We start from the raw sequence: 25,398 nt of genomic DNA on the forward strand, positions 1-25,398 counted from the left end.
GTCTGTTAAGCTTATTAATTATGAAAAGTAGCTCACGATAGCGTAAACGTGCACGTCCTCTTCACTGATGCACACTTGCATACGCGTTTGTTTCTTATGCACATTATGTGCTGTTCGGTTTGCACATGACCCTACGGATCAAATTGTGCGAGCCTTTTTTCCTTTTTGCACAGCTTATTTGTGGATTGACAATTTCATAGCGCTAAATCAAGAATGACATGTGAAATTCCTGATGTACCCGAAACAGTGAGTGGTGGAAAACGAAACACTCTGTGCGTGTGTGCCTGTGTTTTTTTTTTTTTTTTACTTTGACATAGAACATGAACTTAAAACCATAGCCACAGACGAGTGTAGTGAGCGTCATTCTCAGAAGCATAGTCTCTTCTGTGATTCTTATCTCCACCTCTATTTCACATCTGCCTACAAGAAAAGCTCACTTTTAGTTGTTTACGGGGCTCCTAATTACTGAAGAAAAAAAAAAAAATCTTGCACAAGGCTGTCTGTTTTTCTTCTTTTAGACCTGTCTGGATTTTATTAAGACTTTCTGGTATGGAAGAGCTATGCTGTGCTTTTATGCAATATTAAAAAATACACAAAAGGAAGTGACAGGGAGTCTGGGGGAATGAGAGCAGACATGCTGAAAAGGTTATGAGCCAGACTGGGATGAATTTTAAATTATGCATTTTTGTCCAAATGGACCAGTCACTCCAAATTTTTTTTAACACCTCATGGAAAGCACAGTGAAAAACAAGTCTTCACTATAAGGAAGACATTTCTGTCATGAAACAAGAAATAAGGCAAATTAAACTCCTTATTTATGCTTCTCCTTTTTCGCTTCAGTGCCATGGTGACTGTAGTGGAATTTCATTAGCAGAGGTGAAGCAGACTGTATTGTTATCAGGTCTCAGCACTTATTTTGAGCCTAAGAGCAGCGTGAACTTAAATACCCTCTTTCTATATCTTACTATTTGGGCACAGTATGGGCACATGGGCTATGTTGTCTGTCCTAGCTCTCTCACACGCTCATAGCTTAGTTTCCTGCTTCATGCATGGCAGTACTTCTGCTCGTAAGTCATAAGGTTTTCTGTGTCATATACACACACATATACACATATTATCTATCTGTCTATCCTCTATTGAATCAGTGTCCCTTCACATAACCCTCCCTCTGATCCACACGCAGCACTTTGTATTAATGTTACTTCACTATTAATAGACCACTGATAATTCCACTGCTACCACTTCTGTCTTTCGCGAGTGTTTTTTGTGCAGGGGTGACCAGCAAAAGAAAAACTTGCACTTTTCAGTCATTGCTATGTCTAAGATCGGTTGTGAAAATGCGTGCAGCTTGCAGCCGTGACCTCAAGTGATTCTCACAGAAGCCGGTCTCATCTAAGCTGCTGATCCCATTTCCCATGGCATTAGTGACTCAGTGCACTTCTCCTGACCTCACCTGTTGTAAAAAACAAAACAACAAAAAAAAACAAGAGACTACCTAGTGTTTCTAAGTTCATGCCTAAAGTTTCTTACAGACTAAGCGGTTTGGCAGAGGATAAAAAAAAACGATGGAGGGAGGAATAGACGAGCAGAACAGTGTGGCCTAATCTCTTTAATCTACTGTACAGGCTCATGAATGAGTCTCTATCTTTTCCCTCAAACCCTCCTCCCACTTTCATTTTCTTCGTTCTCATTATTTGTCCGTCTTCTCCCTAACAGCTCCCCTTTTGTAATAATTTTTCCTCCTATTTTGTCCCTTGTCCTCTCTCTCTTTAATGCTCCCTCATTGCCAGTTTCTGTATTTTCCTGTCATCTCCCGCTTCTTTCTTCGCCTCTCTGAAAGGTCTTTTCTAAGTCAACTCTCGCAACAAAAGCTGTATGGTGGCACTAGTTGGCTGTAGGCCAAAACTCTGCTCTTTGCCTCTTTCTCCGTGTCTGTGTTGGTGAGCAGCCATCACTCAATCTGCTCGTCATACTCCCCCTCTCCCAGCTCTCTCCTCCATCCACACCTCTCTTTTTGTTTTTCCTCCCACACGTTCTTCTCTCTGAGGAGGCAGAGTGGGTAGAAATTTCGGGATTTCAAACGTTCTCTTACACACCAACACACACCAGCACACATGCACACTGCAAGGTGACTATGGAGCTTTAGGGCTCAGTGCTTCTGAAAGGGGTGTGTCTGGTAATCCTTTAGAGCTTGTGTGCGAAGGCCTTGTAAACCAAAGGGAAAAAAAGGAACAAGAAAGGAAGAGTGGAGAGAAAAAAAATGAGAGAGAAAGAAAGAGCTGACAGGCTTTTGAGCAAAGCAGGCCTCTTTCTATAAGGGGTTCAACACCACAACCTCTGCATGGTAATAAAAAAAAAAGCATACGCACATATGGGTTCACAAACCACACTGACCTGAGAGTGTGCGACTCCTTCAAGGAGGACTCTAAAAAACAGCACCTTAGAGCTGATTGACAGCGCTTTCACCCAAATGCAAACATGCACACAGTAATGAAAGGGTTGCTTAGGTTTGCTTACAAATGCTAGTCATGCAACAGGTCCACAGAGCTTCAGACACCAACCATGGAAGGGAGGAAGAAGTAAGAGACTAGAAGACTTGTAAAGTAGGGCAAAAAAAAAAAAAAAACTAACCAAGAAAAAAAGAAGTAAACAAGTGACGGGGGGAAAAAGCGGTTTTAGGTGTCTGCTGTGCAACGCCAAACCAAAATCCTTTGTGTGAGTTTTACCCATCTGAACTTACATGCTGACCTTGCAGCAGTTGCTGTGTTGTGGCACATGCAGTCAGCAGGCACCGGCAAGTGACAGAAATAAGCAGGGGAAAAAGGAAGTGGTGGCGTTGCACGAGTCAGTCGATCTGTCAATCGCTTGCCTGGTCACGAGACTGAGGAGGAAGCGAAGAGCTGAACTGGCTAGTGCCGTATCTCTCCATTGTTTAATGTGTATGCATCTTTCTTGTGCGTTAGTGCATATTTGCCTTTAGACATGTTTATGTTTCAAGGCGTGGTTGCGCTTCAGTACATTACAGGCTCTGTGCATGCGTGTTGCTTCTATCTGTACGCTGCCATATGCCCTCTACATGGTGAGCAGTGGAGAGGTTAAAAATTTGAGGAGAGGTTAAGCATTTAAATGAGAAAATTTACATAATTTTCAAATCCGTCTGCTCAGTGTAAACCTAGAGCGAAGACACAGCAAATCTCCCTACCAGAACTTACTACTATTTATACTCTGATTAATAAAAAAAAACATTTTCCACAAATCAGTTTTTTCTAGGATTAAACAAACATGATACCAAACTGACTGCACTAAACACGCTCTAGCTCTTGTTCACATTGAATGGACACACGAAAACTGTATCAGCCTTCTTAACTAGCTTTCTGCAATTATGAATTTTTAACAATGTAACAACTGCATGAGACATGAGACTGGAGTGTATCCAGTGAAGGTCACAAAGATGTTACTGTATGCATTTCTAGTTGCATTTGTGTGTGACCAGTCTGCATTACCAGACACTGAGTAAGCCTGTCTTATATGTGTGTTTGTCTGTGTGTGTGTGTGTGTGTGTGTGTGTGTGTGCGTGTGTGTGTGTGTGCATTTGCATCTTTTGTTGATTTTTTAGCTTAGTTTTCACAGCGTGCCCTGGAGTAAAAAGCCGGCCGCCCGTCTGGTGCGCTATTTCTCACTAAGTGGGTCAGTTGCTGGGTAAGATGGGGGTAAAGTTCAGTTTAAAGTCAGCCTATGTATCTGTGCGTGTGCATGAAGTCAGGGCAGAATGAGCCTCCAAGGTTGGGGCAGGGCGAGAAGATGCGAAAGAAGACAAAAATGAGAGCACCAAGATTTAAAAGAGGAAATAAGAGAAGTTCAGACAGACAAGAATGTGCTTCACTTCGTGTGGGCAGGGCTGCATCTAAATTGCAAAGATATGGGGGAGTAATAATAAAAAAAAACGCAGACTTGTGTGAAAGGGTGAGATATGCAGATCGGGAGAGACAGACAGACAGACATCGGAGGGGGCGGGCAGGGGCTGCAGAGAACACAAACTGCTGCAGGGTGCTTTTAATGTGAAGTACACAGACAGACATGGGTGCAGAGGGAGTAGTAAAGTGAAGTGTACAAGACTTTATTTTGTCTGCTTTTCACAGTCTGCTTGTCTGGGTTAGTCTACTATGGGCAACGCCTAGGGAGCACCACTTATGAGGGGGGGGTGCTTGACTGTGTGTGTGTGGGAGCACTTAGGGGTAGAGTAAACACTGTAGAAGAATTTGGGTTAGCGTGAATTATTCACTGGTTCAGCTGAGTACAGAAGCGCCGGGCAGACTTCTCCTTGGGCGGCGCGCTCAACTTTAAAAGCTGTTATCGGATGCGAGGGGTAGCTGCTGGAAGATTGCTGCACAAATGAATGGGTTCGCTTTGTGCACAGTGTCACAACCCAGACGATTAGATAACCAAGCAATCCCGTTTCTAAGTCATTTGTGGTCTGCGAACTCAGGATGTCCTGTGATCAGCCTCCGTGTGAAGAAGCAGTTGGGCAAAGCACGCACGGTTTGAAATAGTGTAGCACCAGTTCACAGCTGCAATCTCCCTCCTTTCATCATATTTATTTGTGACACTCTTCGCTCTCCTCCATCTCTTCCAACATTCAAACACACTGTGGAGCTATATTTGCCAGCAGGTGCCTGTTTGTGTGTCTGTGTGTATTTGACTGCCTAACACGCTAACACACACTATTGCACTCTCAGATGCAACAGGGCACCCCATGTTAATTCTCTCCCCAACCCCCACTCTCCCTCCTACGCTCTCCTATGCTCTGCTGCCTCCTTCCTTCACCTCGCTTCCTCTTTTAACCTCCCTGTTTTATTCCCCCTTTCCTCGCTCGCCTCAAGTCTGGGTTTGAAAGTTGGAACGTGGCCAATTAACACAACAGCCGGTTCACCAAACCCAGGCGGTGGAGGAGGGGAACACAGAGAGAGAAAAAGGCTCACATCACTACACACTGACCTACATACACTTCCACCCAGCTGATTGAATCCTACGTTGAAGCCCGGGGCCAATCGCAAGTGGGGGTGGAGTGCCAGCCAGCCAATGGCATTGGCCACTCTTCGCAGAGCTCTTGCACTGTCTCTATACAGTTTTCAGTAATCATACAGAGGCAGGGAAAATGAACGAGACGGAGGAAGAAAGGGTGACAGATGCGAGTCACTGAAAATGAGCAAAAGAACGAGACAGAAGGGGGTGAGAGTGTGGCTGATACTGAGAGGCAAACGTGGCTCAAATGGGCAAAAATTTCACACTTGCTCTCAGCCTCAGTGTCCCATGGTGCAGCAGCCACTGACAGATGAAGGGTAATACTGGCTAATGCTAAAGAGTGGATTAATGGCCCATATTTGTCCTCGCTCCATTCCCGGTTCAAGGCCCAGCCCAACCTTTTCAGAGCCACACCTCTCTTAATCTCAAATAGTCCCCAAACATGCCAACGAGTTACGTAAAAATATGAAAAATTGCAGCATTTATTGCTGCATTTTGCCAAACGACTACTCTCCTTGCATGAACATCGGTGAAAACCCTTCGATAAACACTAAAAGTCCTGAATTCCACACCTTTTGTCGGTTTGTGGTTTTGCTGCCACACCAGTGCAACCAGCAGTTACGCACCTCATGATTACATTATCTACTAAACCTCATAATCCCATGATGACCATGAGAGCTGAATTATATCACTTGTCTGAGTGATTAATCTCTTAAAAATTAAAAAAAAACAAAAAAACCCTACACATCGACAACGACTCTTTGCCAATACGGAAAGACAAATGAGAGCCGACTCAGTGTAGATGAATTACAAAAAGAAAAAACGAGCACCCTGAAGTCTGATGTGCTGATAAACCTTAGCAATGTGTGCATGTCTGTGGTAGTGCACACAATATGCACTTCCACAGACATACACCTGTGATAGCATGATGCCATCGCAGAGAGGGTTAGGGCATCTCTGGCAGTGATCAACATGGAAAGTTCAATCTGCAGCCAACTGACCGCAGGCTGTAAAACAAAAACTTACATAACTGTTAAGGCTTTGTTTACACGGAACAAAGATAGGACAAAATAGAAATCCACTATTCTATTCTATTCTATTCTATTCTATTCTATTCTATTCTACTCTGCCGCCGTTTTGCTTTGGTGGCAAAAATAAGGGAAGGAAAGAAAAAAGGGTGTCACAATCACAACAAAAAAACGCTTAGAAGAGCAAACTGAAGGAAAAAGAGGGGGCAGCGGGGAGGCGCAGAGAGACATCATGAGGCACACTAACCCATATTTGAAGAGATTGAGGCGCATACAGCACCACACAACAGAGCCAACACTCTGAAAATGGATTATGAGCCTCCCGTTTTGTTTTTTCTTTCCACACTGGGTGGTGGAGCCTGCCAGCAGAGATGGCCCTTCATGAATAATGCACACATTGGCTCATGTGGTCATATGAAAATGGATTCCTTGCCAATATTGACCAGTCGGGAAAAATAAGAGAGAGAGCGAGAGACAGAGAAGCACTCAACTCGCTAAGCTCTCTCCAGAGTGAGGGGGGTCCGAGATAATTAAACTGTACTGTCAAAGTGAAGAGGGGTGGAGGGCTGGTGTGACCCTCCAGTCTGAGCGATGCACCGTGGAGGAGCACTCTCATGGTGAGAGGAGGGTGTGGAGCCATTCGGAGGCATATCGCGGCCTTCGGGGTGGACTGCTCAATGCGTCGGAAGCTCGTCCGCTTCATTTATTTCCTTTTTAAAAACCTGTGCAAATTAAGTGTTTTATTTCTGATGCGACACCTTTTCTTGTGCCTGCCTCATCTGGAGTTGGCTTTTTTCCTTCTTTTTCTATAATATCATTTGACAACCAATGAAGAGCAAAGGGGATGGAATATTGCTCTCACTGCAAGTTCTACTGCAGCTGTTATTACTGACAAAGGTGGGCTCTGCCTTCCCTGCAAAGAATACAACTTGAGATTAAAGAATCACCGATGCTTTAATTCTGAAAGGACAGGAACCTTGATTTTCACATGCAAAATGCTGTCCTACACTTCTTAACACCTAGTGAAGTGGGAACTACCACAAAAGGTGGTTTTAGAGTGCTTCGACAGGTGTTTTTTATGTGTGTGGACAGATTTCGTCAAGTCAAAACCACAATCACATCAAAAGTGATCAGGTTAGACTCACGAAACTTTACAGATTTGTAGTAGAGATCAAAACTAAGGCCGAGTTCAAATATGGGTTTGGTTATTTTGGAATATTTTTTTTAACGCCTCATATGAGGTATTTTTGTGTATCCCTTTAATTTGCCTTGGTTACAGTTGCCTATAGTGTGTAAAGTATCTTAAATACGTAACAGGGTGGGACTGCACACTCACTCCAGCCTGATCATGACTTCCAATACTGTACATACCCATCCCCCCGCCACCTCCACCAACATGTTGAGGGATTGACAGAAGAGGAGGAGAAAAGCAAAAGCCGAGGGGCCCACTTTCTTTTTCTCAGCTCTTGCTCTCTTTTTAAAAAAAAACTCTTTACACATAAGGGTGACCCGAAGGCTTCTTCCAGAAAGGAAAGCATGTGTGCAGGGAAAGTGAAGATCTCTCTGGGGGAAAATGTACAACAACTGCTGAGGCCAGGGCTTTCCCCTGCATTAGCTTAGGCCTCCCTGCACACACATGCTGATATAGTCATATATATTCATAGCGAGACCAGAGCCTTCCCTATATCAGGGCTCCTACACATTCAAAGGCTGGGAGCAGAATATGGAAATAAGAAATGTGCACTTCAGAGTCCCTCCTTCAGTTGGTCCTATTTGAAGTATGTATAAGGATTTATTCTGTATTTCTACCAGTGCATGCTTTCCTCCTAAGTACCCATGTGTGTTTTGTGTCTATCCTTGCCAAAGAGCCATTTTGAGACCCTCCAGGTATTGAGGTCAGTGTCTCTGGATATCAGTTACTCTCCTCAGCAGCACCAAGGGAACTGAGTGATTGATGGGCAGATGGCTAGCTGGTTTGGATGAAGGTCACTCTGGGAACAGAGTGATGATATACAAGCAAAAAGTAATCACAGATACCCATAATGCCTAAAAACATACTGCCACACAGGGTGAAGATGAAGGAAGAGATGAGGGAGAGAGTAACAGAGAGGGACGCTCTGTGTCTGGGTAAAGCGGTGCCCGATGTGCCTTGGGGTTTTGGAGCGATTTCATGCCCCCATAAGCAATGAGAAGCACAAACAGAGACAGACAGACACACACACACATGCGCTTCTGAGGATTCTCTCTGCCCAGCTATCCACTTCGGATGAAAAAAGCGTGGCACGTGGTGAGACTTGGAGAGGTTGAGCAGAACAAAGATAGGCCAAAAGAGTAATTCAATTGAATTTTAATTTCTCCAGCACCAAATTACAACAGCAGTTGCCTCAAGGTGCTTTATCCTGAAAGGTAAAGACCCTACAATAACACAGAGAAAACCCAGACAATCAAACAACCTCCTCTGAGCAAGCACTTGGCGACAGTGGGAAGGAAAAACTCCCTTAATATGCTACGCCATATGGTAACAGATGTAACAAAGTGCTCTAAAAATGCATTAATCATTCTCTTTTCAGGGTTATCAGTTTCAGAATGAAGTTTCAGTGTATATTTCTTAGAAAGCAGTCAAGTCTTTTTGAACTTTGAGCACAGAAAAGAATACCCTGATTCTCCTACAATCAATCATGAACATGTATAATTTTTACATTACATTTGCAAAACCTCTTATAGCAATGGTCACTAAAACAGATATGTGCAGACCAAAGTTACCTTCCATACCTGCATTTTAGGAGAAGAATGCCTTGCAAAAACAGATTTGCAAAGAGTGCTCTGTTTGCATATAAGCAAGGTTAAGGACAAACGCAGTCTGTGTGACCATAAATCAAACAGGGCTTCACTAACTGTCATACCTAGGTCATATATGTGCAGAAAGTAGAGAACTACATTATTAGTGGGTCATAAGCTAAACCACGCTCTTATAGAGCATGGTGACAAAAAGATGCAGAGTCGTTCAGTGCTCTGTTCAGGAATATTTGCACAGTAGTTGTGAGTTTTTCATCTCTTATTCTTTATGTCTTATCCTCAATGTACCATCTATGTTTTAGGCCTCTGCAGCAAATTCAACACTTGCATGTTAAATTTCAGCAAAGCTAAATATGAGGGAGAAAGTGGAGGAGCTTTGCTCGTATCAAAGTAGGTTTGTAGGTGAGCAGTTCAACGGCAGCGTTTCACTGAGGGTTACTGGGGCCATCAGTTTGACCTTTCTCTTCATCAGGTAAAGGTAGATACACCCCCGTTTAATATAGCATCTAATAAACACTAATGCAAGATTTTTACCTTCAACCTTAAAAGGGCTGAATTCATTTGCAACACTCTTCGGGAAGCGCTTCAACTTTGAGATCGTGTTCCTTAATTAAAAGTTATTCAGCTGAAGGTCAAGTCACTTTTTGCTTTGTCAGCAAGCTGTTGCGTGCTTATCAGATCTACCCATATCTTATGTGGCTGTGTTCTGTTCTGCTGAACGTTATCAAGCTCCTAACCTCCCCCCATTCTCTCTTGTAAAACCCAGGTGTGCAAACAGAGAGGTTTACCTAGGTCTCATAAATGATAACAGATAAGAGGAGGGAAGAAATAATAAGGAAGGAGCCAAGCTCCACAGTGACCTTGTAATCTCCCTTCCTTGTAACTTGGATCTTGGATCTTTTCTTATTACTCAAGGTAATTTATTGACTTATCCTCTAATCAGCAAATATATGATTATAGTGACAGCAACCAAATCAGTTTAAAGACTTGAGTTATATACTTTGCAATTCTGTAATTATGGATGGCCAGATTTAAGCTTTACCAGTCCCATTACAGGTACAGATACTCATTGGAGAAACAGTGTTAAATTATTGAGCTGTACTTCTCTTTGAAAAGCAAAGAACCTCAAGCAGAGAAATACAATTATGAAATAATTCTTCTATTGAAGTGTCTCAGTGCATGACATCATCAAATGCCAGATAGATTGGATGTGATATAGTCACCAGTTGCTAAGGAAAAATGTAATCCAAACTTGTTGGCAATGATTCCTGGACGTTTCTGGCTCTCACTGGATGAAATCAGTTGCTGCACGTTTCAGTGATCACATGCCTGCAAAACCTCAATATGTAAGGCAACATCAGGATGTTCATTTATTCCTAACTGTGAAGAAAGTGATTTTGAGTAGAAAGTATAACTTGTTATGTACTTGTACCAAAATTGTTAATCCTTATACAACAGAATGAAAAAGAGTGAAGCTTTTCTGTCATCCCCTCCTGCCATTAAACCACAATAAACCTCAAATTATTACAAACTCACAAACAGAAATTGCTGCCAAGGAAAATGGGAAACGTCTCCACACTGCTGACGCTTTGTGTTAGCTCCCTAAATGCTATAATCGCTATCGTCCTAGCAAAACATAAGGGTCTATTGGTGAAGTGCCGCTTACATATGACACAGTAAATGGAAAACAGCACCAGACTGGATTTAATAAATGACACAATCCAGTTATCTCAGTTAGTAGCGAATCAATAGCATGCAAGTAAGATTGTCGTTAAGGCCCCAAGCTAGCATTAGCATGCTAATACATACAAACAACATGTGGTTTAGCACGTACAATGGTTACCTCATTAACATACACAAATTTGTTAATTAGCACTAAACACAGAATGAAGTCTAAAGTAACGGGAATGTCATTATTGTTGAAGAGACAAGTTAAGACTCATAATGATCCTAGCGTAAAGCTAGGGAGCCATTAAAGTGATTAGCTTGAAACCCATGATGTTCTCTCTCACACACACACACACACACACACACACACACACACACACACACACACACACACACACACACACACACACACCAATAAAGGAGCAGAGAATGAGATATTAGACAGGAAAAGGGAAAACCAAAGTGTGAGGTATGGAGCACGTATGTTATGACCAAACCAGCAAATGAGAGGTGGTGAGTGGCTTCACTGGCTCACAGATTCAGTTTTGCACCGCTTGTGCACCGCCCCAAAGCAGATGGATTCCAGTTAGTAAAGAGTGCCTCGAAGAAAAATGTCTAATTGAAATTCTATCCCTTGTGTGTTTCTCTCTGCCCTCGCAGTTAGCCTCTCATGCAACCAGGGAAAGGGGGGGTTCAGACATCTGATACTAGTGAAAAACATAAATGACACAAGACAAACAAATGTGTTTGTGTAAAATGTTTAAACATGTCCAGATGCATAAATGTAAAGAACTGAATACAAAGAGACACACACTCTTTGATGTAACCTCAGCTGCTGCCATCAGCCTCGTCTTTCTGTGTCAGTGGCTGAAGCAGGCTCAACAATGGCTCGCCTTCATCCCAGAGTAACATATCCACACACACATACACACAACCTCTGAAGTGCTGGGCCATTGTTGTGACTTCATGACAAAGATTGAGACCCTGAGGCCCACTGGAGCCCGAACTGCCAACCACTCACATCTTAGTTGGTACATATAGCGCACACACACAATAAGGGACCATATTTTGTGTGGGGAAATTGCTGTAGGGACATTATGGGAACTATTACTGTATCCCTAGAAAGAACTGAAAACATCATTCCCTAATTTTAATGATGCATAGAGGATGTGGAACATTGGAGCCCAGCATGTGTACAGCAACACATCCTAGGCTGTGTAATTCATACCAGAAACTGACACGCTTTGCATGTGTGACTCCGACCTATAGGGTTACACAGAGACAAAAGAATGCTGTGTGTCTGCACAGAAAGCCTGTGGGTTGAACAGGTGGCTGGCAGGGTGGCTGCTTGATGCCACTCTCAGCCTTTGCTTATCAAATCTGGGTTATCAAGTCTCTGTGGTTGGAAAGCATCCACAGCATGTGAAACTGCACCCTGGCCGGACCAAATGTCAGCGCACTTTCTCACTATGAGAACTGTTTTCATTACTGTTTGATGCTATAGTCACACTGGGTAAAACAGTGGCTGGAGACTGCGGCACAAACAAAATTATTGCGATGATGTGATGTCATCACCTCTAAAATCGCTGGGGACAAAGTCTGCGTCCTCTCGCAGTCAGCTGCCATCTACACAGCAACATCGGTGCCTCAAGATGGCGATAAAACAGCAATAAGGCGGAGTCAGTCTGCTACCGCTTTGCAGAGGACAAGTTGGCAATCAAATGCAACCTGTGATACGTCTCAAATCTTTTTCTGTCTTTTGCAAATCTCATAGATGTGAAAAAGAAATTTAGAAATCGCTCCATAAATAGTGATGCAGTTGCTGCAGAACGGCGATTTAACTGCAAAATGACATAAGCGCTTGGGACCCTTGCTTTTATGTAGGAATATAACCGGAATACAACCAGTCGGCAATTAGTTGACCAGTTGGTCACCACAACTACTTGCAATGAGTGTACAACAGCAAAAAATCCAATGCAGTAACTGGGCAATCACTGGTTTTTACTAGATGCTCAGAGGTTGAGGTTTTTTTATTTAGGTGGAAATAGGTCAATTTAGTGGTTATGCTGAACTTTTACTGGAATAAATTACTTTTTTATTTAAATAACATTATTAGTGATTTTTTTAAACACCAGACAGGATGTTCTGTCATAATTTAAAAAAGCAAAAACGATAAAATTGTACAGACGTACTCCAAAATGTTACATATTTACTTCAAGCAACCAACCATCTCATAGCTAATACATAACAGGTTGCTTTACACTGACATAAACAGTTAGTGATTTCTACTCTAAATACAAGCTGAACAGGTTATTAGACAACAAAGAGATTCGCTGGATGTGTCAAATCGGAATTCAGTTCTTCGCGGGCACTAGCGCTGAATATTGTTAGTGTACTTTGATCAGTTCAGAGTCTTCAGAGTGGAAAGTACCTGAACTATTTTCTTCTATGGTTATGACAGACACTGAGCTAATATATCACACCACTGAGAGCTAGTCATAATCACTTTGTCTTATTCTGTGACTCACACTTTTGCAAACATGTGATACATGCTCGTAGACACCTAGATACAGACACACAAACACATACACACAGGTGGGGCACCTGAATGTAGCTTGACTGTGGCTTCCAAAACACTTAATCTAAGGTAATCCAGGTTTAATCTGCTGTTATCACTCTTACTGACACGGAGGGGTATGAGTTTTTTTCTTCTCTCTTTCTTTCTTCTTCTCCTCGCTCCTCTGCCACAGAAAGCTTTATTGTACTCAATTAAATGTTAATCAGGAACGGTAGCTCATCCTGTCCTTTACAGAGTCAATGATGCCAGATAGGTGGAGCGGTGAGATTGAAAGAGACAAGCTCAGAAGAAAACAAATTAAAGTTTAAAAGCCACATTGGAGAGCCACATTCAGAAATGATAACTTCAAACATGCCTCAGGCAGATATCTGTTGAGAGCACGGATGCGCAGAGGGGAGATATTGGGAGCCTTACCTGCTAAACACACATTGCTGTTTATAGTCCCCCTCCCCATATACACATCTAAAAATACATAAAAAGTCAACACATAAGCCACTGTGTGTTTATTAGTACATGTTGGTGTGCGGGATGGCGAAGGGAGTCGATTATAGAGGAGGAGGAGGCGGCGAGAGAGAAGGGGCCCTCTTTAGCAATGTGGTTATCAGAGAAACTGAAATGTAACGCCACAGCGGGAGGTACATGCATGCTGACTCTGCATGTGTGTGTGTGCATGTGTGTGTGTGTGTAAGCAACTTGTTCACTAGGTCACCTTGTTATCAGCTGTCACCCAAACTGCAAGTCTTACCCCCCACCTGAAAGACAAGTTGTCGGGTGCTATGGAGACAGATAAATAAACCCCACCCCTCGCCCTGTTGGTATGCAGGCCTTTAAGCACACACGCACGCACGCACGCATATGAACGCACGCGCACGCCTACAGCAGCTGGGCTGATAGCAGCCCTTTGGATAGTCATTAGCTATATTCTTGACTGCCCAGCAAGACTTCCTTTGCTTCACTGCTCATTTCCTGTTTTCTAGAAACAAAATATTTCCTTTCTTGTATTCAAGCCCATTGTTTTGCATGCTGTGTTCATATATAAATCAACTGGATTTCAGCAGATTGAGGAGGAAGTCATATTTTGACGCACATCACTTCAAGGCATTTGGAAAATCATTTTATTCACCAAAACTGATGATACATGCATGCAGTAAATACGCAGCTCGGGCCAGCTGCTAATCAGCTTATTTAGAAAGAGCAAACTGGGCTAAAGGGGATGTATAATTGCTGTTTTCCTCCATGTTTTATTTCTTTTTACAGAGCCAGACAGACGGTGTGTCTCAGAGCAGCATGTGTATTTTCCAGACTAGCGTTTCTGGATTCTATCTTGAACCTTCCTGCTCAGACTCTGACCTAGAAAAGTGCTTTGGTTAACCTTTCCCTCGGGAGGTTGAAGGCATGGGTCAATTACAGAACAGTAGGGCTGGAGCAGGAAGACAAGTAATGGCATGCTTTCAAACTTACTATACGGGATTTAACTGAGGCCCTTTAGGTAAAAACTAATGTTTAACCACCAAATAAACCACTGCAGAGTCAGGTTTTGTTCCTAGATGTTAAAATACCTGCATATGTGGACATTTCTGATTTCTTTTTCTTGGAACTTTCTTTATTTAGCAGCTGGTGATGACTCTTGCAACTTCAGCTGTGCACTTTTGCTGCAGTTATCTGGCTGAAACACCAGTTTTGTGCACTAACAGTTGGAAAAAGACCAGTGTAATCTGATGTTGTATAAACTGCTGAGCAAATGTTTTGCAGTGTGAGGGTGCCTCGATAGCAGCGTCACTAATGTGATTCAACAGGCTCTGGAAAGAATCTGCAACACGATAGCTGCAGTTTTATGAAGCGACGAAGAACTTAAAATAATCCTCTGGGAAAATTCCACCTGTGATTGTTAGCACGCTGGCTGTGGGAAATAACTGTGTTATAACTGTAACACAGCCAGTAATAATCAACAACACTAACGAAAAATTAGGCCTCTTAAAAGTGTTTGAGGGAACAGCTAAAAATGAGGATAAATGTGCTCATATGCAATCTTAACAAAAGCTAGATAAGATAAATTGATACCATTCTGTTGCCTGTAGAGTAAATATGCAGTTGAATCAGGGGCCCATTAGTTGAGCTAAGCATAAACACCAGCATCAGTGGGAAAACAGCTGTCCTTGCTCTGTCCAACGGGAACAAAACCCACTCACCACCTTGTCTAAAGTCCATTAATTAAATATATGTTTGTGTAATCCTGTTCAAAAGCTGAGGAAACACCCAATTTTTTGTTGTGTTGAGATATAATGGAGATCTGGACATAGATACTGACAGAGACTCTCAGCACGTTGACGTTAATGGGCTTGGACACACGGACTGTATATAAAAGATGGACATAGCAGCCGTGACATCACCTCTTGGACTGGTTTTCAAACTGGCTGCAAGCAAGGATGGATCTGACTGAGAGGACGGGGGATGCTGCACACATATACAACAGCAAACTCTCAATCACAACCTAGTTCTGCTCCAAATCACACCTCTCATCCTTTTAGGGTCTAACTGGGACTATAGTTTAAAGGTCTGCACACAAAAGGCTAGGCAAATGTAGTGCCAGTCACCAAATGTTGGGGTGATGGTAGTCTGTTTGAAAATTTCAACATATCACCCACCCCTAGAGCAATTTTATACCCATGTGTGGTGCCCTTGGTGTGATGCCAAACAGCATTGTACCTGCTGTATCCGCTAGTCGTGCACCTCTTAATTTTTGTAACCTGGATTTTTTGACCGCTGCTGCCACAGCTGGGTTGGAGACTCGAGTATTGGTTTTTACCGCTGTTTTATTGATATATATCAGTACAGAAGTTTCAAAAAACCTTTGAGTGTAAATGGATGTGGCTGTGTGATCACATTACATCTGGCGTGTGAAGCAACCAAACCGGCAGGTACACTGGAGCCTTAATCCCTTACTGCATGAGCTAAAATGCTGAGTCAAACCAAGCCCTCATCTTGAACCTGCATTTCGTGTGTAGGACACGTGTTTGTATTTTAGATGTTATCAATAACTGGGCATGTGCAGGCATGTGTCTGTTTAACACATGCAAAACACATAACACACACACTATGACCGGTCTGCTTCCAAAATCCAAGCCTTGTCAAAACACAGCTGGGCTCCACTGAGGTTTTAGGACTATTCATTTGTATTATAAAGTCTTGAGTGTCTCAAAAACAGTGTTGCGTTACTATAATGGCCACCAAAAAAAAAAAAAGGATACTCCCTTGATACTGCCATGACTCCTTCTTGTCTTTTTTCCTTAATGAGAGGAGAGGACCGAGATTTATCTCCATTCATTAGAGCCCACAACAGATCTCAAGAGTTGTGCTTCAGAGGAGCAGCGGCAAGCTACAGGGGAATGGCTTGTTTTTGCTCACCACGGTGTTTTACATCCAGACAAATGAGGGAGCTGGCAGGAAAATAATGAGGGATGGAGTGAGAGTGAGAAAAGGAGAGCGGACTGAAGAAGAGGAGTTCAAGCAATGAAGGAGAGACTGAAATGGTGAGAGAGGGTTCGCCTTTAGCCAAGAACAGGCCCTTAAAAATTAATATGGTGATCTGAATTCATCCCAAGTGCACTGAATAATTGAGAAGTGTCTTTGAGGAGAACAGATCGTTCTGAGGGTGACATGGGTGGTGAGGATCCAGAAAATTAAGAGAAAAAGAGAGAAAGAAACCAGAAAGTGTGCTTTTTTTATTGTCCAGCCTCCTGACAGAAGTCCTTAATGTACACACAAAGCCCTCAGGAGAGTTCAAAATGTACTTATTTCTGTGTGTTTCACTGGCCTGATTAATTATGACAGAAAATCTGAAGAAGAATACAGTTTTTAATGCAGAGTCAGATGGATAGACAGATAAGGTAATGAAAGAGAAAGAAAAGCAGATGCTGGCACTTGTTGACGTACAAAAGCGGCCAAAAGTATTTGGACACCTTTGTTATCTTTCATCTGTGAGTTTTTAATTATTGTTTCCTTGTTCCACTGAAAGGGGAATCCAAATGCTTCGGCACACAAATGAATATCAGACAATAGTGCATAACCTTGCAATATAGTTTGGGAAACACCCTTTCCTACCAAACCAAGTCTTTAAATCTGCAAGTGCAGATAGTTTTGTGAGTACAGTGTCAGAAAACATCTGCATTGATATATGTTACCAACCTACATCTTAAGCCACACGATCTCTAACTATGGCTTTTTAAGCTTTTTGTCTGTAGACAGTTTGGAACAGCTGAAAATGACAAATACAGAATGAGTAAACCAAAATATTAAAGTTGTATAGCTAAGCAATGCAATCAGGCTCACTACACTCTCTCTGTCAGCCAATGGGAGCTCCTATTTTGCAATGTTTTCTTAGCATTGCTGATTATGGCCTCTTTAAAATAACACATTTGGAAACTGAAGCCCTGACTTTACACTGACTCCAAGCCAGGTGTTATCACCCATCCTCTCCCACCATCTCACCCACAAGCTTATATGGATTGATTTCCCAGTTGGTCTTGCGGCATAATTTCTCCCTACGACTTATGCAGAATGGATTATTGCATATGGATGTGATTTTGATTTGTCCGCATACTTTTGTCCCTATAGAAAAATTTTCAGATGCACATCTAGATGGGAAAAAGCTGCTCAGGCCTTTTAAAGAAGATGTTCCCATAGATTGGAAATGGAACTGGAACAGAACCTGGGGGTTTCCTGCACACCGAGGTTGACTGCTCTGGAAGACGCTATTCACACTTGAGGGGGAGCCTGGAGCTGGTGGGTTCCTATAACCCATTGTCCCTTTCGTCTTACACACCCTCACGCCCCTCCTTGGGGAATCACAGCCAGAGGGCAGTTGTAATACCCCAATTTAGAGCAAAGCTTGTTAATTTACCCCCTTGGCCCCCTCCTCTCATCCCCTCCTCTTACTGTCTTGATACTCCTTTTTTTTGGCTTCACTTCCTTCACATTGGTAATTTCCCAGCTCCATCTGAGAGGACTTCAGATTGTGCTCCACATACAAACAGACACATACACACACCACCCATTTCTCCCGCCTAATCTTTTCTGGTATTCTCCTTCAGTATTATGAGAGTTTCTTTAATATCCCGTCATCAACCTCAAAGAGTACTTAAAGCTGAGGTAGGCCACATGGTTTTCCTCTGGCTGGACAAAAGAAATCCTTAATAATACGACTGTAATTTAAGTGGTCTGGGAGGGAACTAGACTCGTTTGCCTCCCTTGGACTCTGGTTTTAGGCTTTAGAAAATCCAGCCCTATTACGAGAGACTGGTCAATCACGTCTTTTCAGAACAGATCAGGTGAATAGTCATATAAAAAGGTGACTATGGCATGCAGGGTTTTAGTTCATATGAAGAACTATTTTCACTATTTTCTGGTGTTTTATTTGATTTGCCGTTTCTAGAATTCGATCTGCACTCAAGCTGGGCTCCTATCAGCCAAATAAATCTCATCCAACACTGGAATAATGAGCAAGGAAAAGTGAAGAAAGCATATTTTTCCCCTCCTTCCCTTTTCTCCACCTTGTCCCGCTCTAATAGAAACAACAAATAATTTCGGCTCCATAGAATCAACTGTTTCGGAGTGCCTGGATAATCAAACACAGGCTTATTGTAACTCTGTTTTCCACACAAAGTCAGATGGTCTAATGTGTAACGGTTAGGTCGGGAGCCTGTTTCTATCCCTGCGTGTGCGACTGTTGCAGTTGTTCTGTAGATGAACCTGTTTTCTTTTCTCTTTGTAGAGTGAGAATCAGATAAGGTGCCTTTAACTCATGTGGTTGTGACTCAGTGTTCTGTGGTTTCAGCTGAACGTGAAGTCTCTCCAAGTAACCATCAATTATCCAAGGACTTTAAGATTTGTTTAAAGTGTGTTGCAACCATAAGGATCTTAAAGACTAACATAATCTAATCAATAAAATTAATTTCAGATCCCTGTATTAATTTACATGGCATAAACTAGAACTCATGAACTTTGGCGATAAGCCCGAACATGACCAGACAAATGCACTAGATATGTCTCAGCATGTCTGTGTGGGAATGTCTGGTCTAACCCTGTTTAAAACACACACACACACACACACACACACACACACACACACACACACACACACACACACACACACACACACACAAGAACTTAAGCAATCGACTTTATATCAGATGGCGATAACCGTACTTTATGTGCAGTGTAGCTGTTACAACCTCTTAACCTTAATTACCAATGTGACATAACTAGGACTTGGCCTGTGACGGGCAGCCACTGGGAACAGGGAGCCTATTACAGCGAGGTTAAGTAACACTGGAGCACAAAGTTCACTGCAGCTGAGAATACTTGCGTGTACTTGCACAGAAATACACACAGGTGCACCTAATCTTTGGTTTATGCAAACAACACGCACACACACATACACAAACCCAGTGTTATGCATGTGTGCTATTTTGAGATTCACTCCCCCGCCATACCAAAGCTTTTTAGCACATTTTTCACCCCCGCAACCACCACCACCACCAGGACAGAACCTTTGCTGAAAAACTCCAACTACTGGTTCAGTCCAAAAAGTTAGGTGTATCTGGTCTAGCACAATCAGGAAAAATGCTCATTTGATTCTGCTTCTGAGGGCAAAAAGACAATAGTATAGAATTTTTGATAAGAATAAAGAAAAGATACAGTTTTTCTTTTAACTTAGGAAATGAAAACTTGTTTTCAGTGTCTAAGAACAAGTTAATGACAAATGGTAAATGTTTCAGGAAAAGAACATCCAGTTTCCGTCCCCGGTTAAAGACAATCTAAGGTAATAAAAGCGTTATTGTTGGCTATCTGCTTTTACTGAGGCTGATGGTTAACTGAGAAAGACATGGAGCACAATGTTGTAGGTGGGAACCTGTGAGAGAGACCTCAGGAGGATTACTAGGATTTGCTCAGCAAATCTCCTCAACAAAGGTGCCCTGGGTGCATGAAACTGTAGGTGTTCAAACCTCTGTGTGGAGGTGAAACCTAAGAGCAAAGGAAAGGGACTCTGAGGTCCCCGTGCAGAGGCAGTCCTCTAAAAACTGGGCTCTGCAGGTTGTCTTTAGTTTCATGGGCTTTTCACTAAAGCCTTAGTACAGCTTGGGACATGCTCAGGCCTTAATGCTGAGAAGCCTGCTCATTATTTCAGAGCTGTAGAAGTGTCATCGTTTAAAAAAATCCAGTGTTATAGAATCACAGATTATTTCAACACAGATTTCAATAAAGATTTGGTGAATCCCTGCAACATGTTTAACTTTTTCTCTCTCCAGTTTGAGACCTTTTGTGTCACACTTTGAATAACTGGATTCCTCTATGAAGGAAAATCATCCCAGCTGTGGAAGTACACCTAATGAATTTGTGGCTTTGATAAACATCACCACCCTGGAGATGGTATTTCACATCCCTAAACGCCACTGGAAGTAAAGCCCAAGATCAGCTGGAATGAAAACTCTCTGTTCTCGCAGTCTGGAAACCTGCAAACACGAACCACTTTATTTAATTTGCTACCACCGCTCCAGCACCAAAACACACTAAATGGAAAGATTTCCTCAGCATCACACATGTAAACAAACCAGCACGCACAAGAATATGTTTCTGGTTAGTCAGTTGGCAAGTATCCTGAAGATTCCTGATCCAGGCTTCTAATTTCTGTGTTTACCTTTGCTCAGGCTAAAAACAAATCCAACCTGATTCACAAAAGATGTTTTTTGGAAACCTCAAGGCACTCATCCTAATGGGCTCAATAAACGTTGCTCACTGCTCATTTCCTAGAATCTCTACAAAGGACGTGACGGGTAGTATGACGCTGGGAGACACACTGGCCACTTGAATGAAATATGCCTGGTTAAAATAAACTGCACCACTCTGTATCACAGATCTGTGATAGAAAAAGACGTCAAAACTCTGTTACACCCTAAAGCAGCTAGAGTCTGCCTGTCTTATTCAACAAAAAGAAGAAAGAAGAAGGCATAGGCTGTGAGCCCCGGCCAAGATTTACTGACAGGACATGTGTAACACTAAACCTCTGACAGCTTGGCCCTCATGCCCGAAATTCCAGGAGTAACAGCCCTGCATGGTGACGGTGAACTCGGCCTTGATGAGGCTACACCCCGAACCATATCACATAAGAAAACTTGAGAAGCCCTGACAAAATATAGGCCCCCATAGGACCGATCCTTCAGCTTATGGTGGGTGTTAATCTCTGCTCTTTGACCTTTTGTACCTCCCTCCTACGCCCTCTCTTTTTTCACAGTCCCCATATGCCTTTTCAGTCACCAGATCGATACATAACAGCTCGCCCAAACTCAGGGCAGATCTTATGTAATTCCCCCATGGTAGGATCAGCAACCTTGGCAGTTGCCTACCTGACCCAGGAGACTGGCAGATCCCTGCCAAGGTTTACATAACAAATAGCAAACAGGGCAATGCCTCTGTGGTTACAATAGCATAATGGAAATGTAGCTCATATTTATATATATATATATATATGAACAAAGTGACTATCAAAAGTGTCATTCTAGTATCGCAACCACAAAAAGACTGAATGGGTGCACTGAACCAACCACAGTGAGGTTTCATTGCAGAGGTTAGTCATAAAAGGAAGGCCTCGGGATTCAAATGTTTCCACAGAGCATTAGTGTTAAATTGTTATGTTTACATTCAGCTCCTTGGCCAAGCGGATTAGCTGCTGTTCAGTAACTGTCTTATATAACTGCATCATTCTTTGAGAGTCTTATGTAGCACCGCTTCACTCAAAATATGCCACTGTGTTTCCAGACAAACCGGTTCAAGTGTTCGTTTGCTCCATTTCCAGCCATCAAAGAAATATCACGGATCAGGAACTTGGAATTTTTCCAAGTCTTATAATGTTTTTTTGGAATAAGCTCCTCATGTCACATTTTGTTACATTTAGAAGATAATTATGTAAAGGAGTTACCAATCCTCAAGCTGATTAAGCAGATTCATGATCTTAAATGACCTTAAAAAAACCTGTGTTTTCTTACTGCCCTGTAATTTCCATTAGCATGATAATGAGAGGTGTAATGAGTGCCAGACTTCCCAAATAAATAGAAGCTGAAGGGGGGGGAATCTACAGTCTTGGCATAATTGAGTGCATGTGAGTGTCTGTTTGTGAGTGTACGTCAGTGGGTTTGCAAGCCACATGCTTTTTGTTTTTGTTTTGATGGAGGAAGGGGGGGGAGGAGGGGGGCTGGTGGGCTGGATGGTGGGAAGACTCTTACCTTCCATCCTGCGGAGCTGTTGCTGTCGCCTTTGTCTTTGAAGTAAGGGATGGATCTCACCATCCACTCATAAATCTGGGACAGTGTCAGTCTCTTTTCTGGTGAACTCTCAATGGCTTTGGTTATCAGGTCGGCGTAGGAGAGATTCCCCCAGGCGTTACGGCGAGATGATGTTTTCCTTGGGGTCTGCACGGCAGACAAGCTGCTGGGGTTCACAGCGCCAGGGGTGGCCGTCGGGGAGTGTGTGGAGAGCGGGGAGCCACCGCTCTCCTGGCCGGGTGAGGAGAGCGCTCCATCGGCAATGGGACTGTTGCTACTCTGATCTTCTGCCGCCGCGCCAGAGCCATTGGCAGCCGCGGTGGCACTGTCCTCTTCGTCATCCTCTTCCTCGGGTATAATATCTGTGTCATTGCTCTCCGGCTTCACCGCGCTCGAGTCCGGTCTCGGCAGAGGCCAGGTGCAAGACCTTGGCCGCTTTTGGGGCTCAAAGTCCGGGTCTATAGCCACTTCCAGGTCCTGGAGTGTGTCGGGGAGCGGAGCCTCAGCCATTCTCTCCGGCTCCAATCACAATCTCGCCCCCGCTGCCAGGTAATAAAGTTACAGGACAAGAAATGAAGAGCTGTCAAAGTCGCATCCCATGAATGCGCGCTCCCGTCCTTTGTTGCTAATTCTATAGCAGATAAGTCCAGAGAAAAACTTCAGTTATTCACGCCTGGGAAGGACAGGAAGAAAAGCAAGAATCAAACCCAAAGCACTTCGTTATAGAAAAGCAAAAAAGCAACAACAACAAAAAAAAAGACGAGTCTACAAAACACAGTGCTAAGTGTGTCAGTGAAGCCACACTAGTACTATTTAAACATGGCACCCCGTGATCTTCACTACATTTATAATAAAATACTACTTCACTAACATAAGCTCTACGCATAATCCCCTCCTGCTGCAAGAATCTGGAGAGCAGCGGAGGAGGAGAAAGTGATAAAGCTTCCTTTCTCTGGGGCATAAATCTGTTACGAACACTTTAAATTAAATACCTTGCACGGCCGGTCACTTGATCGCACAAAAAACCTCAAAATACAGAAAAGACTAAATCCCGGATTGTCCACAGCCACTTCCAGTTGCCATCTTGACTCTTTTCTCTTTTACTCCTCAAGTGCGCACAGCGATGTAAAGGCAGACAGGACGCATGCAGGGCAAGTCGGTGTCGATGTGGAATAAGACTGCCACCTCACTCTGGGTTACTACTGTATCTCGATCTGCTCTCCACACACTGTGATACATACACACGCGCATGCATAGGCTCACATACACTCTCTTTACACACACACGCGCACGTAAGTCGATTAAGGACCAGCCCCCTGGATCCTGCGCATGGGATCGCCTTTTAAAGTGACACTACAGTTATATCGGACGGCTGCATCTCTGCGCGCAGAGGAGGCTGGAACTATAGATTGCTGCACGGCTGGGACACGTCCTGACATGTCAGTGGTGTGCAAAGAAATTAAAGGACACAGGAGGAGAAGAAAGAGGGAGAACCACTGAAGTCCCTAACATGTTTACTTCAGAAAGGATTTCACTGTTAATGGAAAGTTTGCGGCTAACATTTTGTTTCAGGAAATGGAATTTGTGGCACAACAGGTGCAGGTAAATATTTTTTAAAAAGCAACAAGTTTAATGTCAGTTGCTTTATAAAACCTTATAAATTGTTACATTTATCAAGTTTTATATATGATGCAATATTAAAATTACTCGTTTTCTGGCCAAAACACATCTAAAACATTTATATTAAAATAATATTTTAAAAACATACTGATTTACATTCATCTTTAAAGTTAACTTCCTATTCAGTACTCAAAGTTCAGTGGCCGATTGTGCCTTTAATCAGTCAATCACGCCCAGACCACGCCCACTGTAGTCCAGAATTACGTCACCCCTTCTAGAGATGAGGAGAGTAATCCTAGATGGTTCTCGGTCCAGTAAGTGATGCTCTGGGCCTCCATCCCCTCCTCCCCGCTCCTTCTCCTCCTCCACCTTGACTGCTTCAAAAGAGCCTCGTCCACGTCTTTGTTTCACCGAGCGCGCGTGTTCGCCTTTCTGTGCAGGAATGCGCGTTCATGAAAGACTGAAGGAAAAATATCACTGAAGCATTACAGTATGGATTCATTACTGTATGTTTTCAAGCATCTGGTCCAATAACACATTAGAATTTATGTGCTGCTTTCATTTGGTGATTTATCACATTTAATTTCTATGGCGTCATTGTCACATTTAAGGGTAAGGATATTGCTTCCACTACCAGTCAGATCATGCAAATAAACAATGTATTATCCATTTGCTGGCCTTTGAGTAAATCTCACCACAGTGCACAAGCATTAAGTATCAGCTGGTTGTTATTATTAACACTATTGTTTTACTGTGCTCAATGACACACATTTTCCCAGGTGGCCTGGTAGCCTACAGCTGACACGCTCATCCACAGCAGCAGGCTAGAGTGTGTACTGTACAGAATTACACACACACACACACACACACACACACACGCATTGTGGGATGGTTTTTGTTCCCTTCATGTCAAAGAGAATACCTGATGCAGCAGTTTGGCGCCTGCCGAGAACTACAGAGTTAAATGCTCAGTGGATGTTCAGCGGGAGGTCAGGATGTCTGAGTTTACACACACACACAAAAAAAGCCCTGTGGACTTTCACCAACATGATCACACTTTTATCTTTCAGCTGCTTTATATCAGGCTGAACCTTCAAGATATCCGAAGGGAGTTAGTGTTTGGTTACTCGGGGAGAATTTTAAGAATGATTTTGTTTGGGTTTAATATTTTTGCAGCAGTAAATCATTAACTACACTTGATGGTTTCCCCCCGCTCTAACTACTATAAATCTGATGCACCGATTGTTATTATTTAAATTATTTCAAGAACTTTGAGGCATTTTTACACTGAATCTGCTCTTATCGACCTTAAAATTGGCTTTATTTGTATAGCTTATTTTGTTTTGTAGTTTTTTATTTCTTCCATAGC

At 42.8% G+C, this 25,398-nt stretch overlaps 1 protein-coding gene across 1 annotated transcript in view; it reads right to left on the minus strand.

The window, feature by feature from the left end:
- The window catches only part of foxo3b (forkhead box O3b), a 43,687-nt gene extending 19,997 nt beyond the window's left edge, over positions 1-23,690 (minus strand). The window contains exons 1-2 of the mRNA XM_031727678.2: positions 23,402-23,690; positions 22,371-23,082 (exon numbers count right to left, since the gene is read on the minus strand). Of these exons, the coding sequence (XP_031583538.1) occupies positions 22,371-22,919 (549 nt within the window). The 5' untranslated portion in view covers positions 22,920-23,082; positions 23,402-23,690. The remainder of the gene's footprint in view (positions 1-22,370; positions 23,083-23,401) is intronic.
- Between the last annotated feature and the right edge of the window lie 1,708 nt (positions 23,691-25,398).

Source organism: Oreochromis aureus, linkage group 15 (genome assembly GCF_013358895.1).
Source record: "Oreochromis aureus strain Israel breed Guangdong linkage group 15, ZZ_aureus, whole genome shotgun sequence".
NCBI lineage: Eukaryota > Metazoa > Chordata > Actinopteri > Cichliformes > Cichlidae > Oreochromis > Oreochromis aureus.